This window comes from Thalassophryne amazonica, chromosome 5, assembly GCF_902500255.1.
Source record: "Thalassophryne amazonica chromosome 5, fThaAma1.1, whole genome shotgun sequence".
Taxonomy (NCBI): domain Eukaryota; kingdom Metazoa; phylum Chordata; class Actinopteri; order Batrachoidiformes; family Batrachoididae; genus Thalassophryne; species Thalassophryne amazonica.
In genome coordinates, this window is record NC_047107.1 from 129,134,973 (window position 1) to 129,151,977 (window position 17,005).

General features: G+C 41.0%; 1 protein-coding gene across 1 annotated transcript in view; it reads left to right on the top strand.

The window, feature by feature from the left end:
* The window catches only part of si:dkey-220o5.5 (actin filament-associated protein 1-like 2), a 69,052-nt gene extending 52,834 nt beyond the window's left edge, over positions 1 to 16,218 (top strand). The window contains exons 17-22 of the mRNA XM_034169622.1: positions 5,780 to 5,877; positions 6,006 to 6,111; positions 11,200 to 11,257; positions 11,680 to 11,825; positions 13,009 to 13,119; positions 15,518 to 16,218. Of these exons, the coding sequence (XP_034025513.1) occupies positions 5,780 to 5,877; positions 6,006 to 6,111; positions 11,200 to 11,257; positions 11,680 to 11,825; positions 13,009 to 13,119; positions 15,518 to 15,544 (546 nt within the window). The 3' untranslated portion in view covers positions 15,545 to 16,218. The remainder of the gene's footprint in view (positions 1 to 5,779; positions 5,878 to 6,005; positions 6,112 to 11,199; positions 11,258 to 11,679; positions 11,826 to 13,008; positions 13,120 to 15,517) is intronic.
* The last annotated feature ends 787 nt before the right edge of the window (positions 16,219 to 17,005 follow it).

A 17,005-nucleotide genomic window follows, 5' to 3' on the forward strand; every position in this document is an offset into this window, starting at 1 on the left:
AGATCTAAAACATTTTCTGTATACACAAAAGAGCTGTTTCTCTCAAATATTGTTGACAAATCTGTCTGAATTTGTGTAAGTGAGCACTTCTCCTTTGCAGAGATAATGCATCCCACCTCACAGGTGTGGCAGATCAAAATGCTGATTAGACAGCATGATTATTGCACAGGTGTGCCTTAGTGTTGTTTCCTGGAGTCATTGGGTGTTTCTGGTCTTGTACAGACACCCTCCTCCAGGCAAACCAACCAACCGAAGTCTGATCAGACCTTGACCTGTGTCCAAGTGATGATTCCCACTTGCAGCTGATGCCACTCTGATGTTTCCTGGCCAGAAGACACCCTCAGACTGAACTTGCTGTAATAGTTCAAAATGAGTTCTTTTACCTTCTGGGGTATGTGATGCCGATCCAGAGCTCCTTCAACCAGTCTGTGCGGTATTGAACCGTAGGCATTGGTTGGGTCCAGCCACAGTGCAGCCAGGTCCCCTCTGCCTTCTCTTACCTCCCTGATGAGCTGGGTCACCACGCCTGTGTGTTCAAGGCAGCCAGAGACTCCAGGTTTGCCTCCCTTCTGCACCAACATGTCAATTCACCCTATTGACGTTAGAGGTGGGCGGATCGATCCTAATATCGATAATATCGATACCAACGCTGGTATTGATATTGAACGATCCTTGTGTAAAAAGATCGATACTCAAGCTTTTTTCTCTCCCGCACGCACTGACTGCTGCGCACGCAGATTCATCACAGTCTACTGTCTGTCTGTAAGAGCAGCGCTGCGCTGTGTCACATAACATGGAGCAGTGCACCCTCCCCCCTCTGGTCTTTTGTTGTTGCGCCATCACGTGGCTCAGCAGCGGCAGACAATTTTGTTGTGGTGTGTTAATTTTGTTGTTGAGAACTGCATTGAGACGCTCTGATCACGCTGCACTTTAACCTCTGCACACAGACAACACCATTAACATCGCAACATAAAACTATTTTTATATTGTGTCTAAAACTCTCATGAATATATTCTCTGGGTTTATAGACGTTGTTATTGTGTTTATTTTATGTAAACATGTGAGAATCACAGTCTGTCTCTCAGTTATTTTCAGTGGGAGCTGCTGTGAGCTACAATCGCTTCCTGATCATGTCGTTCTGAGGGAAAGTGAAGTTTGCTCTTTAACATCTTGATTATTGTTCTTTACAACACTGTTTGTCCTCTTTGTTCCAGACTAATATATATAATATGTCTGAAATTCGGTTTGCGTTTATTAAATTCCACGCAGATTAAACGTAGCAGACACGGATTATTTGTTATATTTGTTTTAGCAAGTTTTCAGGGTGTCATGCAGCAGTCTCTTATTAACGTGATGAAAAGCATAAAAAATGACATTTTTGTAGATTAATATTCATTTACAATTGTCATCATGTGGATTCTCTATGTTGTTTGACTGCAGCGACTCTCTGGCGCGCAAGGGATTATGGGATACGTCATTAGGGTGAATGTAGTTGTTACTCAACAAGAATTTGGAGAGTCACTTGTCCACAACACTGAGGAGGATTTTACTCTCCACACTGAGCAAAGAGATGATCTGAAATAAGCTGATGTTCTCACATTCCTCCTTGACTTCCTCCTCTCCCTTTAGGCTGAGCTCCCTTTAATTACCTTTTTAAGTTGCACATCGTTCAGACGTCACTGTACAAAATAACAACAACAGCAGTAATAAGAGCAGTCCAGGAATTTCTACTTTTGTTGTTCTCTTCCACTGTTGTGTTTTGTAGTACATTCGATCATGGAAGTTGGACCATATTGGACATTTTTGTGCTCCTGAATCTGGTGCTGTGTTCTTCTGGAATTGGAACATGGGGCTCTAAGATGACGTCTGAGCTGCATGACGACCTTTAAGATCACTTCCTTTTAAAGGGATTAGAGATAGGTTTAGGATTCGGGCTCACATTAGGGTTGGGGTTCAACCTGGGGTTCTAAGATCTAAAGTGGGCTCTAACCGAACAGTAACAGGCCTGTAATTACTCAGTTAACAGCAGAACAAGCCGGGAGCTTACAGCGGCTAACTGTATAACCGCTCATTTTAGGAAAGTTATTTACAGTATTTTCTGAACTATAGCTCATGGTTTTTTACTTGTTTGGGAGGTCCTGTGACTTATACTCCAACACAACTTATACACTGAAAAATCACACATTTGTTAGGAAGGGCATCCGGCATAAAACTTACAGGTCCACCTTGGATCCACCACGGCAACCTCGAAGGAGAAGCTGAAATGACTCACTGACTATTTACATTTAGCGAGGTTAGCATGTGCACGGTTTCCGCCACAGGGATCCCGCCTGTGCCACAGACATGTTTGATGCAACCTCAATCAATCAATCAATCAATCAATTTTTTTATATAGCGCCAAATCACAACAAACAGTTGCCCCAAGGCGCTTTATATTGTAAGGCAAGGCCATACAATAATTATGTAAAACCCCAACGGTCAAAACGACCCCCTGTGAGCAAGCACTTGGCTACAGTGGGAAGGAAGAGAAAGAAACAGTTCATCATGGGAACCCCCCAGCAGTCTACGTCTATAGCAGCATAACTAAGGGATGGTTCAGGGTCACCTGATCCAGCCCTAACTATAAGCTTTAGCAAAAAGGAAAGTTTTAAGCCTAATCTTAAAAGTAGAGAGGGTGTCTGTCTCCCTGATCTGAATTGGGAGCTGGTTCCACAGGAGAGGAGCCTGAAAGCTGAAGGCTCTGCCTCCCATTCTACTCTTACAAACCCTAGGAACTACAAGTAAGCCTGCAGTCTGAGAGCGAAGCGCTCTGTTGGGGTGATATGGTACTATGAGGTCCCCAAGTTAAGATGGGACCTGATTATTCAAATCCTTATAAGTAAGAAGAAAAAATTTAAATTCTATTCTAGAATTAACAGGAAGCCAATGAAGAGAGGCCAATATGGGTGAGATATGCTCTCTCCTTCTAGTCCCCGTCAGTACTCTAGCTGCAGCATTTTGAATTAACTGAAGGCTTTTTAGGGAACTTTTAGGACAACCTGATAATAATGAATTACAATAGTCCAGCCTAGAGGAAATAAATGCATGAATTAGTTTTTCAGCATCACTCTGAGACAAGACCTTTCTGATTTTAGAGATATTGCGTAAATGCAAAAAAGCAGTCCTACATATTTGTTTAATATGCGCTTTGAATGACATATCCTGATCAAAAATGACTCCAAGATTTCTCACAGTATTACTAGAGGTCAGGGTAATGCCATCCAGAGTAAGGATCTGGTTAGACACCATGTTTCTAAGATTTGTGGGGCCAAGTACAATAACTTCAGTTTTATCTGAGTTTAAAAGCAGGAAATTAGAGGTCATCCATGTCTTTATGTCTGTAAGACAATCCTGCAGTTTAGCTAATTGGTGTGTGTCCTCTGGCTTCATGGATAGATAAAGCTGGGTATCATCTGCGTAACAATGAAAATTTAAGCAATACCGTCTAATAATACTGCCTAAGGGAAGCATGTATAAAGTGAATAAAATTGGTCCTAGCACAGAACCTTGTGGAACTCCATAATTAACTTTAGTCTGTGAAGAAGATTCCCCATTTACATGAACAAATTGTAATCTATTAGACAAATATGATTCAAACCACCGCAGCGCAGTGCCTTTAATACCTATGGCATGCTCTAATCTCTGTAATAAAATTTTATGGTCAACAGTATCAAAAGCAGCACTGAGGTCTAACAGAACAAGCACAGAGATGAGTCCACTGTCCGAGGCCATAAGAAGATCATTTGTAACCTTCACTAATGCTGTTTCTGTACTATGATGAATTCTAAAACCTGACTGAAACTCTTCAAATAGACCGTTCCTCTGCAGATGATCAGTTAGCTGTTTTACAACTACCCTTTCAAGAATTTTTGAGAGAAAAGGAAGGTTGGAGATTGGCCTATAATTAGCTAAGATAGCTGGGTCAAGTGATGGCTTTTTAAGTAATGGTTTAATTACTGCCACCTTAAAAGCCTGTGGTACATAGCCAACTAACAAAGATAGATTGATCATATTTAAGATCGAAGCATTAAATAATGGTAGGGCTTCCTTGAGCAGCCTGGTAGGAATGGGGTCTAATAAACATGTTGATGGTTTGGATGAAGTAACTAATGAAAATACTCAGACAGAACAATCGGAGAGAAAGAGTCTAACCAAATACCGGCATCACTGAAGCAGCCAAAGATAACGATACGTCTTTGGGATGGTTATGAGTAATTTTTTCTCTAATAGTTAAAATTTTGTTAGCAAAGAAAGTCATGAAGTCATTACTAGTTAAAGTTAATGGAATACTCAGCTCAATAGAGCTCTGACTCTTTGTCATCCTGGCTACAGTGCTGAAAAGAAACCTGGGGTTGTTCTTATTTCTTCAATTAGTGATGAGTAGAAAGATGTCCTAGCTTTACGGAGGGCTTTTTTATAGAGCAACAGACTCTTTTTCCAGGCTAAGTGAAGATCTTCTAAATTAGTGAGACGCCATTTCCTCTCCAACTTACGGGTTATCTGCTTTAAGCTACGAGTTTGTGAGTTATACCACGGAGTCAGGCACTTCTGATTTAAAGCTCTCTTTTTTAGAGGAGCTACAGCATCCAAAGTTGTCTTCAATGAGGATGTAAAACTATTGATGAGATACTCTATCTCACTTACAGAGTTTAGGTAGCTACTCTGCACTGTGTTGGTATATGGCATTAGAGAACATAAAGAAGGAATCATATCCTTAAACCTAGTTACAGCGCTTTCTGAAAGACTTCTAGTGTAATGAAACTTATTCCCCACTGCTGGGTAGTCCATCAGAGTAAATGTAAATGTTATTAAGAAATGATCAGACAGAAGGGAGTTTTCAGGGAATACTGTTAAGTCTTCTATTTCCATACCATAAGTCAGAACAAGATCTAAGATATGATTAAAGTGGTGGGTGGACTCATTTACTTTTGAGCAAAGCCAATAGAGTCTAATAATAGATTAAATGCAGTGTTGAGGCTGTCATTCTCAGCATCTGTGTGGATGTTAAAATCGCCCACTATAATTATCTTATCTGAGCTAAGCACTAAGTCAGACAAAAGGTCTGAAAATTCACAGAGAAACTCACAGTAACGACCAGGTGGACGATAGATAATAACAAATAAAACTGGTTTTTGGACTTCCAATTTGGATGGACAAGACTAAGAGACAAGCTTTCAAATGAATTAAAGCTCTGTCTGGGTTTTTGATTAATTATAAGCTGGAATGGAAGATTGCTGCTAATCCTCCTCCTCGGCCCGTGCTACGAGCATTCTGACAGTTAGTGTGACTCGGGGGTGTTGACTCATTTAAACTAACATATTCATCCTGCTGTAACCAGGTTTCTGTAAGGCAGAATAAATCAATATGTTGATCAATTATTATATCATTTACCAACAGGGACTTAGAAGAGAGAGACCTAATGTTTAATAGACCACATTTAACTGTTTTAGTCTGTGGTGCAGTTGAAGGTGCTATATTATTTCTTCTTTTTGAATTTTTATGCTTAAATAGATTTTTGCTGGTTATTGGTAGTCTGGGAGCAGGCACCGTCTCTACGGGGATGGGGTAATGAGGGGATGGCAGGGGGAGAGAAGCTGCAGAGAGGTGTATAACTCTGGAACTTTCACTCACAGCTTTACTGAATCTTTGTTATGACTGTGATCTGACGTCTGTCGATGTTTTCTGTCTCACTCCTTTGTTTCCTTCCTTTCTTCTTTCCTTCCTTCCTTGATTCCTGCAGACGAGCACTTCGGAAGAGAAGCAGCGTTGGCTCCAGCTGCTGCAGGATGAAGCTGCCAATCACGGTCACTGTGATGACACCACAGGTGGAGCGCTCAGGTAAAGGGGCGTGTCTGTTTATCCGTTATTCAGTCAAACCAACCTGCAGGTTGCCATGGAGACAGACCATATTTTATTTGTTTTTACTGTGATGATGTTGGTGTTTCGTTGATGTAAATCTTCAGTAGGCTACAGACACGGCGATTTCCCGCCGACAACACCTACATGGACGACCCGTTTCACCTGGTCCAGAACCAGCCCATCTACTCCAACATGTCCATCCTGGACCACATGGTACGGCTCAACCACAACCCAAAGAACCAACCCACAAATGCCTGTTCTTCATTACATCCAGCCCACTTTCAATCAGTCAAATCAGGGCCAAACTAAGGTTCATGAAAAATCTTGCTACATTTGAAAAATGATGTCGTAAAATTTAGAAACACTCAAACCCCCCCCCCCCCCCCCCCCCCCCCCCCCACCACCACCACCACCAACCAGCCATGCTTTAAAAAGTAGTTTCATATTTTTTTATGAAAACCGCAGGGAGGCCTTCTTTATTTTTGTCCCTTTTCAGCTTCCATCCCTCTGGCAGATTCTGAGTATTGATGCTTAATTACATTTAGTAGCATTTTTCACAGTAGAGTGTCCAGTTCAAACAAATCAGATCGAATCACGTAAAATGTCACAATTTTATGATAGTTTTTGTTTGTCTATAAAACACTCTGACATCATTTATCCCAAAATTTAGAATTTGCAAGAAAACATTTCATTTGTAAAACATGAGAACTAAATTAAAGTTTGCAATAAAGAAGGTAAAAATTTTGAGTTGTGACCTCATCAGTTTGTTATTCAGAAAAATATTCATAATCAACTACAGAAATACAAACAGTAAGTTATGGATATGGCAGTGCCACGCTCCTTATTCTCTGCTTACGTTTGTTAGGGCCCCTTCACACATAACACAAAGACGCAGAAACCGGAAGAAAATCCACAAACCAAACACAAAACGGGGAAAAACAAACAATTGTGTGCGTGCACGAACACAGTGCAAGCAGCTGGGACGTGTTGCACCACATCACACCACTGAAGTGGAGAAAAATAAAATAAAAACCAGCTGTATATTTAGTGAATATCACTGTGTTGATATAAATAATAAATAAAAGGGGACACAATACAGAACCCTGTGGTTAAATAAAAAATAAATGCCACTTACGGTGTTATGGGTAGAGATCTGGACAGGACCGGGCCAGTACAGGCTATGGACCCAAACGCTGGGAGCAAGAAAACAGTGCTGGTTGTGAATGAAAAGATATTTATTTACAATAAATAAATAATACTGTTGTGCTGGGGTGCCTGCAGAGTAGAGAGTCAGTCCTCGCGTAGTGGTGGAAAATAGGGAGCTGCAGGTTCCTGAGCCAGGCTTGAAAGTGAACTGAGATCTTGAAGTGCATGGATTCTGGGGCAGGGACCACGTGGGACGTACAGAGCCAAGAATAGGAACTAAGAGAACGGAGGAGAGAGGAGGTGAGTGATTTCACTTGTAACACTGGAAGCCTTTAACAACAGACAGTTCACTGAAGGCTTAAAACAGAAATGTTCACAGTTCTGGAATTAATGTTCTCTGTTTAGGAAATAAGGTTTGCTGTTCAGGAATCATTCACAGTTCATGAATCATCTTCAGAGGTCAGAGGTCATGTGCTGCACGTCTGTGACGCATTTCCAATTTAAGCAGGACTTGACTTTAGAAACGACTTGGAAAGTTCTTAGTAGTTCAGTATCAGAGTTCATACAGTTCTTAGAAAACAGCTCTTGGATATAGTTCTTGGTCATGTACAGTCACATACAGGAGATGGGTGAGAGCAGAATCTCACCGAACATGAGGGAACTTAACTGAAGACTTAGGAACTTAACTCTCAGAGCTACGCGCTCTGAGAGCCGGAGATTTCTAAAGTGTTGTAGAGCCACATTCCTGACACTCTTAGTTGTCTCCCTGCTCCAACACACCTGAATCCAATGAAAGACTCGTTAGCAGACTTTTAATGAGCCTTTCATTGGATTCAGGTGTGTTGGAGCAGGGAGACAACTGAGTGTCAGGAATGTGGCTCTTGAGGACCGAACTTGGCCACCCCTGAACTAGGGGATTAAGGACCTTGCCCAAGGGCCCTTAGTGATTTTGCAGTCAGGCTGGGATTTGAACCAAGGATCTTCTGGTGTCAAGGCAAAAGCCTTAACCACTAGACCATCGCCTCCCCTTACCCTGAGATGAGCTGTGGAAAGCTCAGATGTCAGAGCGCATGGAAGCATCAGTGTAGACAAGGTCATGGATTTCTCATGGAGCGTCAACATGTAGAATCCGACAGTCACTGAGCTCACTGAGTAAGGTTTAAGTAACGCACTTCTGATGAGACACAGATGAGCCTCAGGTGCTAGTAGCTGGAGCAGTAAGTGTTCCTCAGCTCTACAGTGCGCCACCTGGAGGGAAAACAGATAAACTACACACAAGAAGTTAAAAAGGAGAGAGAGGCACCCAAAAGGCTGGCCACAACACATGGAATTCAAACCTGCAAATTACAAAAGTTCTGATTACCAGATGGAAACTTTACCACTGTGCTACAATCACTGTCTTGTAGCAGGAGTGTAAAATGGCTAAAATCAACAAGGAGATAAACATATTTAAAAAAAAAGAGAAAAAAGTGCCGTGATAACTGACTAAACAGTGTTTGTTACGGCGTATTTCTGCTGATATATAATAATAATAATAATAATAACAATACATTTTCTTTATAATGCACTTTACATTTATGCAGTCTCAGAGTGCTCCAGTACAGACTTAATTAAAAAGAGACACAAGGCAAAATTAATTAAAAAAATAATAACAAAAAAAAAACAGTAGAAGGTGTACTAAAATTTAACAGAAAGCTTTCTTAAATAAATACAGTGAGGAAAATAAGTATTTGAACACCCTACGATTTTGCCAGTTTTCCCACTTAGAAATCATGGAGGGGTCTGAAATTTTCATCTTTGGTGCATGTCCACTGTGAGAGACATAATCTAAAAAGAAAAATCTGGAAATCACAATGTGTGATTTTTAAATAATTGATTTGTATGTTACTGCTGCAAATAAGTGTATGAACACCTACCAACCAGCAAGAATTCTGTCTCTGACAGACCTGTTAATTTTTCTTTAAGAAGCCCTCTTATTCTGCACTCTTTACCTGTATTAATTGCACCTGTTTGAACTTGTTACCTGTATAAAAAACACCTGTTCACACACTCAGTCAATCACACTCCAACCTGTCCACCATAGCCAAGACCAAAGAGCTGTCTAAGGACACCAGGGACAAAACTGTAGACCTGCACAAGGCTGGGATGGACTACAGGACAACAGGCAAGCAGCTTGGTAGAAGCCAACAACTGTTATGATTATTTATTAGAAGGTGGAAGAAATATAAGATGACTGTCAATCTCCCTCAGTCTGGGATTCCATGCAAGATCTCACTTTGTGGGGTAAGGATGATTCTGAGAAAGCTCAGAACTACACAGGAGGACCTGGTCAATGACCTGAAGAGAGCTGGGACCACAGTCACAAAGATTACATTAGTAACACATGATGCTGTCATGGTTTAAAATCCTGCAGGGCAGCAAGGTCCCCCTGCTCAAGCCAGCACATGTCCAGGCCCGTTCGAAGTTCACCAGTGACCATCTGGATGATCCAGAGGAGGCATGGGAGAAGGTCATGTGGTCAGATGAGACCAGAATAGAGCTTTTTGGAATCAACTCCACTTACCATGTTTAGAGGATGAGAACAACCCCAAGAAAACCATCCCAACCGTGAAGCATGGGGGTGGAAACATCATACTCTGGGGGTGCTCTTCTGCAAAGGGGACAGGATGACTGCACCGTATTGAATGGAGGATGGATGGGATCATGTATTGTGAGATTTTTGCAAACAACCTCCTTCCCTCAGTAAGAGCATTGAAGATGGGTCATGGCTGGGTCTTCAGCATGACAATGACCCCAAACACACAGCCAGGGCAACTAAGGAGGGGCTCCGTAAGAAGCATTTCAAGGTCCTGGAGTGGCCTGGCCAGTCTCCAGACCTTGAACTCAATACAAAATCTTTGGAGGGAGCTGAAACTCCAAACCTGAATTATTTGGAGAAGATCTGTATGGAGGAGTGGACCAAAATCCCTGCTGCAGTGTGTGCAAACCTCGTGAAAAACTACAGGAAACGTCTGACCTCTGTAATTGCAAACAAAAGCTACTGTTCCAAATATTAACATTGATTTTCACAGGTGTTCAAATACTTATTTGCAGCAGTAACATACAAATAAATTATTAAAAAAAATCATACATTGTGATTTCTGGATTTTTCTTTTTAGATTATGTCTCTCACAGTGGACACGCAGCTAAGATGAAAATTTCAGACCCCTTCATGATTTCTAAGTGGGAGAATTTGCAAAACCGCAGGGTGTTCAAATACTTATTTTCCTCACTATATGTCTTTAAGTTTTGGTCACAGGACACATGTGTCGGGCCGGGCCTGCATGCGTGTCTAGCCCGACACACGTGTCCTGTCAGACAGACGTGACATTCAGATCGCATGCTGCGTGTCCACATGAACTGACAGTCCATTTCTCCAGCCCGTCACAAAAGCGATATATGTTTTTATGTATTTCCACATGAGGACAGCAAGCACACACATGCGCGTGTCCGTCAAAACACGGTACATGTTCTGCAGCTGTGACATCCACAACCAGAGATGTCAACAGCTGCTGCTGTTAGCAGCCAGCCACGCCCCCTGTCCAGTCAGCACACAGACCAAGGTGTCAGATGAGAGGTGCCTTGTCTCTCATGGTTCGGTTGCGAACCATACGCACACCATGTGCTGCGGGGGGGGACACACGCATAGACCCATACTTGTTGTGGGGAGAGCTGACACTCTGGCACACCACACTTGTGGGGCACATAGACAAATTTCACAGCCAACTCAAAAGTGATTGCCTGCTCACCATTTTAGTGCTAACAGTGCGTATAGTTACACATTTCCTAAGTGCTCCGCGAGCAGTATTAGATATTTATGTGTATCACCTGGAATTTGGCCGACGCCTGCCGTGAGAGGGATCGAATCGGCTCTCACAGGGCACACTCTGTCTTTCAGCCGCTTGTGCGCACGAATGGTTGTAGCGACAGGTGTATGACGCGTTGGAGGCAGTTCCGATTATTCGTGACTGGCATGCAGTTCCTCCTTTGTGCGCTAGTCGACTTCAGTCATGTTATGTGTGAAGGGGCCCTTAAGTATGTTCTTATGTTATTATTAGAAAACATGACGTCTGATTGTTTTGGTGAGTTTGAACCCATTTGTGTTGAACTCCACAGATCCACGGCACTCAGGATCCAGACGTGACGTATGGGAACACCGTCTTCAGCAGCCGCAGTGAGTCACACGTTACACCCGACCACTGTGAATGCACCACGAAAAAAATACAGTTATTATTCTGTTGAGTCATTTAAATTTAAAGATCAAACGTCTTTTCACAATCAACCATCAGGAATAAACTGTCTTATTTTATTTTACTTCATTTGTGGTTCTATAATTATGCCTTATATTTAAATCATCAATGCTAATATTTTTGCTTTTCTTAGTCACATGACCATTTATTAATACATTTCTTGATTAATTATATATATAAACATATGTGTGTGTTAATTATTTGTATGGATGTTTGAAAAGTGCTGTGCAAATATAATAATCCTAATTGTTATTATTGTTGTTGTTGTTTTTCATGTTCACAGTTGGTTCCTGACAGGTTTTGTGGTGTGTTTGTGTGTTTGTGGTTGCGACGTCGGGTTCGGCAGAACAAGGAGTTCAGAAGCTGGAACTGACCGGAAAGGAGAGGGTTCCCCTCAGGGCGGGGTCAGAGGTCAACCTGGCATCAGCAGGGAAGCCAAACAAGCGCATGTCTTTCCGGCAGTCGCTGGCCGTGTGCACGGAGCGAGCTCAGGTGGGACAAACAGCCGCTGATGATTGACAGTAACCGTAGCAACATTAGAAATCACGACTTTAGGGATGTGAGGCGTCGTGCATGCCTACTGTGCACGCTGAGGCCATGCCTCTTTTTTCTAATTAGAGTTGAAACAATCAGTTACTTAATCAATTAGCAACACAAACAGCAACTAGTCTCATAATTACTTATTTAATATGATTTGATCTGTATTTTTAATGGGAGAATATAATTTTTCTTAAAAGTGATTTGAATCCAAAAAAATAGAAAAAACAGGATAAAGTGTAAATTTGTGTGAAACTTCATGTGTGTTTTAATCAGGTCTGAATTTCTTTTTTTTCCAAACTGTAAATGAAAGATAAACAAACACTGAAATATGTCGAAATAACTCAAATCCAGTTTAATTCCAGAAAAAAAAATTTCTGCATCAACAAAGCACCTCAAAGTGCTTTTATATTATTCCACATCTGTTTTTTTAAATGGTTTGGTTCACTTTACAACTGTGTTCTCAATCTTTTTCAGAACTCTTAAGCAATAATAAAAGATAATATAACAATCTCACAGATCGCTGAACTCCCCAAATATAAAAAACCTCCTCCAACAGTATTTTACAAATTACCAGCTAAAAGCTGTGCTCGCGTCACAAAACGAGGAAATTCACATTAAAATGTTTGGATTTACAAAGAATTTGAGTTAATAATGAAAATAATACATGTTAATATCAATTAGACTTTGGAGATGTTCCTAAACAGTTTGAGAAACACTTTAAATTCGAAAACATCAGTTTAAAATGTGACATTTCACCAGTATACTTACCGACCACTAGAGGTCACTGACAATCCACCAGTGGTCTGCAGAACGCTGATTAAGAACCAAAATGTTCTTAAACCAAATTTTTTTTAACCCTGGCAGAGGTGATACAATTCAAATAATGTTAAATCTGGAGTGAAATAATTCGCTCTCATGGCTGTCATGACTTTTATTTATGCAAACAGAGTGATGAGACGTAAAGAAAAATTCAGATTTCTAAACAAAACAAAACAAAACAGGAAGCAGTTTGATGAATACAGAAGAAGACATAGATTTTTTTTCCAGTTGATTCTTATTGCGTCTGAGATGTTGCTGAGAGTCTTTAAGTGGCTGCAGGAGGAATCATGTTCTGTCCTGGTCTCTTCTGGTCCAGGCTGGTTTCCTGAACCCGCTGCTGCGACGGACGGCCTCAGCTAAAACCTCACTGAGGAAAGCTCCTTCAGCGCTCTTCATCGAAAATGGAAAGGTTTTCCAGAGCAGGAAGGTCAGATTTTCCCAGAAACACAACGGGCCAGATTACAGATTATTTCACAGTTCATACAGACATTTGTAGTTTCACTCTTCATCTGTAAATATGATCCACCAGCCAGTGACCCAGATCCACGTAACACACTGACAAAGTGCTCAGAAACAGAAAGCAGATTTAACACATTTTAAATTTGAAATCTCAAACTCGTCTTTCTCATCAAACTGAAGTTTAGTTTCCAGCCGTCCTGCTCCCCTGAATTAGAAATACAGAATTTAAAACACTTTCAGAAATCATCAGCTCAGGGAGGACGCGCTGGTACCGTCTCATCCTTACAACTGGTCCATTCCCACCTCTCCAAAGGAATCAGTGAAATGTGGGCGTGTCCTTCTCTAGGTAAAATGTGCATGTGTCCTTGTCCAGATGAAATATGGGCATCTCCTTGTCCAGGTGAAATGTGGACGTGTCCTTTTTGAGGTGAAATATGGGCATCTCCTTGTCCAGGTGAAATGTGGGCGTGTCCTTGTCCAGATGAAATATGGGCGTCTCCTTGTCCAGGTGAAATGTGGGCGTGTCCTTTTTGAGGTGAAATATGGACATCTCCTTGTCCAGGTGAAATGTGGGTGTGTCCTTTTTGAGGTGAAATATGGGCATCTCCTTGTCCAGGTGAAATGTGGGCGTGACCTTGTCCAGGTGAAATATGGTCATCTCCTTGTCCAGATGAAATATGGGCGTGTCCTTTTTCAGGTGAAATATGGTGGGGTCTCCTTGTCCAGGTGAAATGTGAGTGTACCCTTGTCCAGGTGAAATGTGGGTGTGTCCTTGTCTAGATGGTAATGTGGGTGTGTCCTTGTCCAGATGAAATATGGGCGTGTCCTTTTTCAGGTGAAATATGGGGGTCTCCTTGTCCAGGTGAAATGTGGGCATGTCCTTGTCCAGATGGAAATGTGAATGTGTCTGTGTCCAGGTAAAATGTGGGCATGTCCTTGTCCAGGTGAAATATGGTCATCTCCTTTTCCAGGTGAAATATGGTCATCTCCTTGTCCAGGTGAAATATGGGTGTACCCTTGTCCAGGTGAAATGTGGGCGTGTCCTTGTCCAGGTGAAATATGGTCATCTCCTTGTCCAGATGAAATATGGGCGTGTCCTTTTTCAGGTGAAATATGGGGGGTCTCCTTGTCCAGGTGAAATGTGGGTGTGTCCTTGTCTAGATGGTAATATGGGTGTGTCCTTGTCCAGATGAAATATGGGCGTGTCCTTTTTCAGGTGAAATATGGGGGTCTCCTTGTCCAGGTGAAATGTGGGCATGTCCTTGTCCAGATGGAAATGTGAATGTGTCTGTGTCCAGGTAAAATGTGGGCATGTCCTTGTCCAGGTGAAATATGGTCATCTCCTTTTCCAGGTGAAATATGGTCATCTCCTTGTCCAGGTGAAATATGGGTGTACCCTTGTCCAGGTGAAATATGGTCATCTCCTTGTCCAGGTGAAATATGGGTGTACCCTTGTCCAGGTGAAATATGGGTGTACCCTTGTCCAGGTGAAATGTGGGCATGTCCTTGTCCAGGTGAAATATGGTCATCTCCTTGTCCAGATGAAATATGGGCGTGTCCTTTTTCAGGTGAAATATGGGGGGTCTCCTTGTCCAGGTGAAATGTGGGTGTGTCCTTGTCTAGATGGTAATGTGGGTGTGTCCTTGTCTAGATGAAATATGGGCGTGTCCTTGTCCAGGTGAAATGTGGGCATGTTCTTGTCCAGGTGAAAAGTGTTTCCTTGTTCAAATAAAATGTGGGTGTGTCCTTGTCTGCATAAAATGTGGGTGTATTTGTGTCCATGTAAAATGTGGGTGTGTCTATGTTTAGGTAAAATGTGGGTGTGTCTATGTTTAGGTAAAATGTGGGTGTGATATTGAACCCAGGTCTACATATTGGCAGGCCAGCTCCTTATCCACTGAGCTACCTGCTCTATGCTGTAAAATTGATGAATGACAGCAAATTCACCAAAGGGGCCCAAAAACGGTCACTGACTCTGACTATTTTTTTTTTTTAATTTCATGACATCAAATTGTTTGTTGTTGTTCAGTAACTCGGAACATTTTATGAAATATTTTGATGATATAAAATGACTTAGTTTAATTTCTGAACATATTTAAAATTCTGTACTTGAAGCTGACGGTGGCAGTGATGATAATAATAATAATATTAATAATAATAATAATTCTGATAGTGATTCTGAGTAAAAGTTTAACCTCTGTAATTTTGTCCCTGACTCGGCCGACACGTTGATCTCTCCAGTCACAGACGAAATCAGCGTAACACCAACCTCACACACATCGACCTGACCCCAGTGTGTGCATGTCAGCCTGACAGATGTGAAATAAAGTTGTAAATATATATATATTTGTCCTCTGTTTTCACAGGAATGGGAGACAAAAGCTGCTTTTTGATTCTGGTTCCTCCAGTCACAGACCACAGAGTCACCGCAGTCCTCAGAACTGAATTCACTTCAAATTCACAGACTGTAACATGTTTCTGAGTTTGGTTGTAGTGTTTTATTTGTAATTGTGTGATGCTCTGAACAGAAATCTACAACAAACCAGGAAAGACTGAGTTCTCTCTATTTTGAGAATAATTGTGTAATTTTGACAATAAAGTCATAATGTTCCAAAAATATCTTCAAATGAAACTTTTAATTATGAAATGTTGTGCTACTAAGTAAAGAAATGACAATATTATGAATCTTATATATAAAAGTCAGATATATGTGGGTATGTACGTCCTCCTATGACTGGCCTGTTGCTGAGGAACCAACCAACCAACCCCCCCCACACACACACACACACACACACACACACACACACACACACACACATACACATACAGACACAAAACCCCCTGTACATGGGTATGTGTATGACTGGCCTGTTGCAGTAATCACGGCAACTGATTCATTATGAAGAAAGCTATGGTTCAGGAAATGTCCAAGTACTTGTCCCCATCAATACGTCACATGACCCCATCAATGTGTCATGTCATGACCTTATAAAGACAAATTACTGAGGAAAGCAGCTGCAAACATTACAAAAAAAAAAAACAACAAATCAGATTGTTAAAATTTGTGTTGCTGTCCGTTCATTTGGAATCACCACAGTGGCTCCAGCACAGATCCTCACTGGATTTGGCAGAAGTTTACACCGGATGCTCTTCGTGACTTAACTCCAGTTTCACCTGTACAAACCATTGGTTTGAATAACATGCTTTTATTGTACGTGTGTCATAAGAATCAGTTTTGTCATTGTTGTGTTTGTATCAGCAAAATGTAATACTTTTTGTGTCATGACTTCATATGTATTGTTGAATTTCTATGTTTGTTAGGCTCCAGCCCTCTGTGACCCTTAACTGGAGTAAGCGGGTTTAGAAAAAGGATGGATGGGTGGATTTCCATGTTTGTATAATTTTTGTATCTTTTTTTTTGTAATCTCTGGAGATTTTTGTTTTCCTTTCAGATTCAACACTGATCTTTAACATGATTCTATAAATAAACTTTTTTTTACTTTCACATATTTTGCTTTTATTTGGAGGTTATTTTGGTAATTTGTTGTTGCATACATAAAGTTATTAAGGATACAACATAAACCTCAATTATTATTTTTAAATTTTAAATTCCAAATTCCATTCTTTCAAAACTCATAAATATGATGTTCACAATATGAACACAAACCATAAAACAGGAAGATTAATGTTTCTAGGCTGAATAAATAAATAACAGCGGCAGCAATAACAGTTAAATGTTTGAAAAAAAATGTCCTGATGTAAAATTAACAAGAAGAAAAGGTCAAATAATGAACTACTTTTAAATGTTCAAGTCACTTGTATTTATATTGTTTAATTTACAAATAACAGCTGGA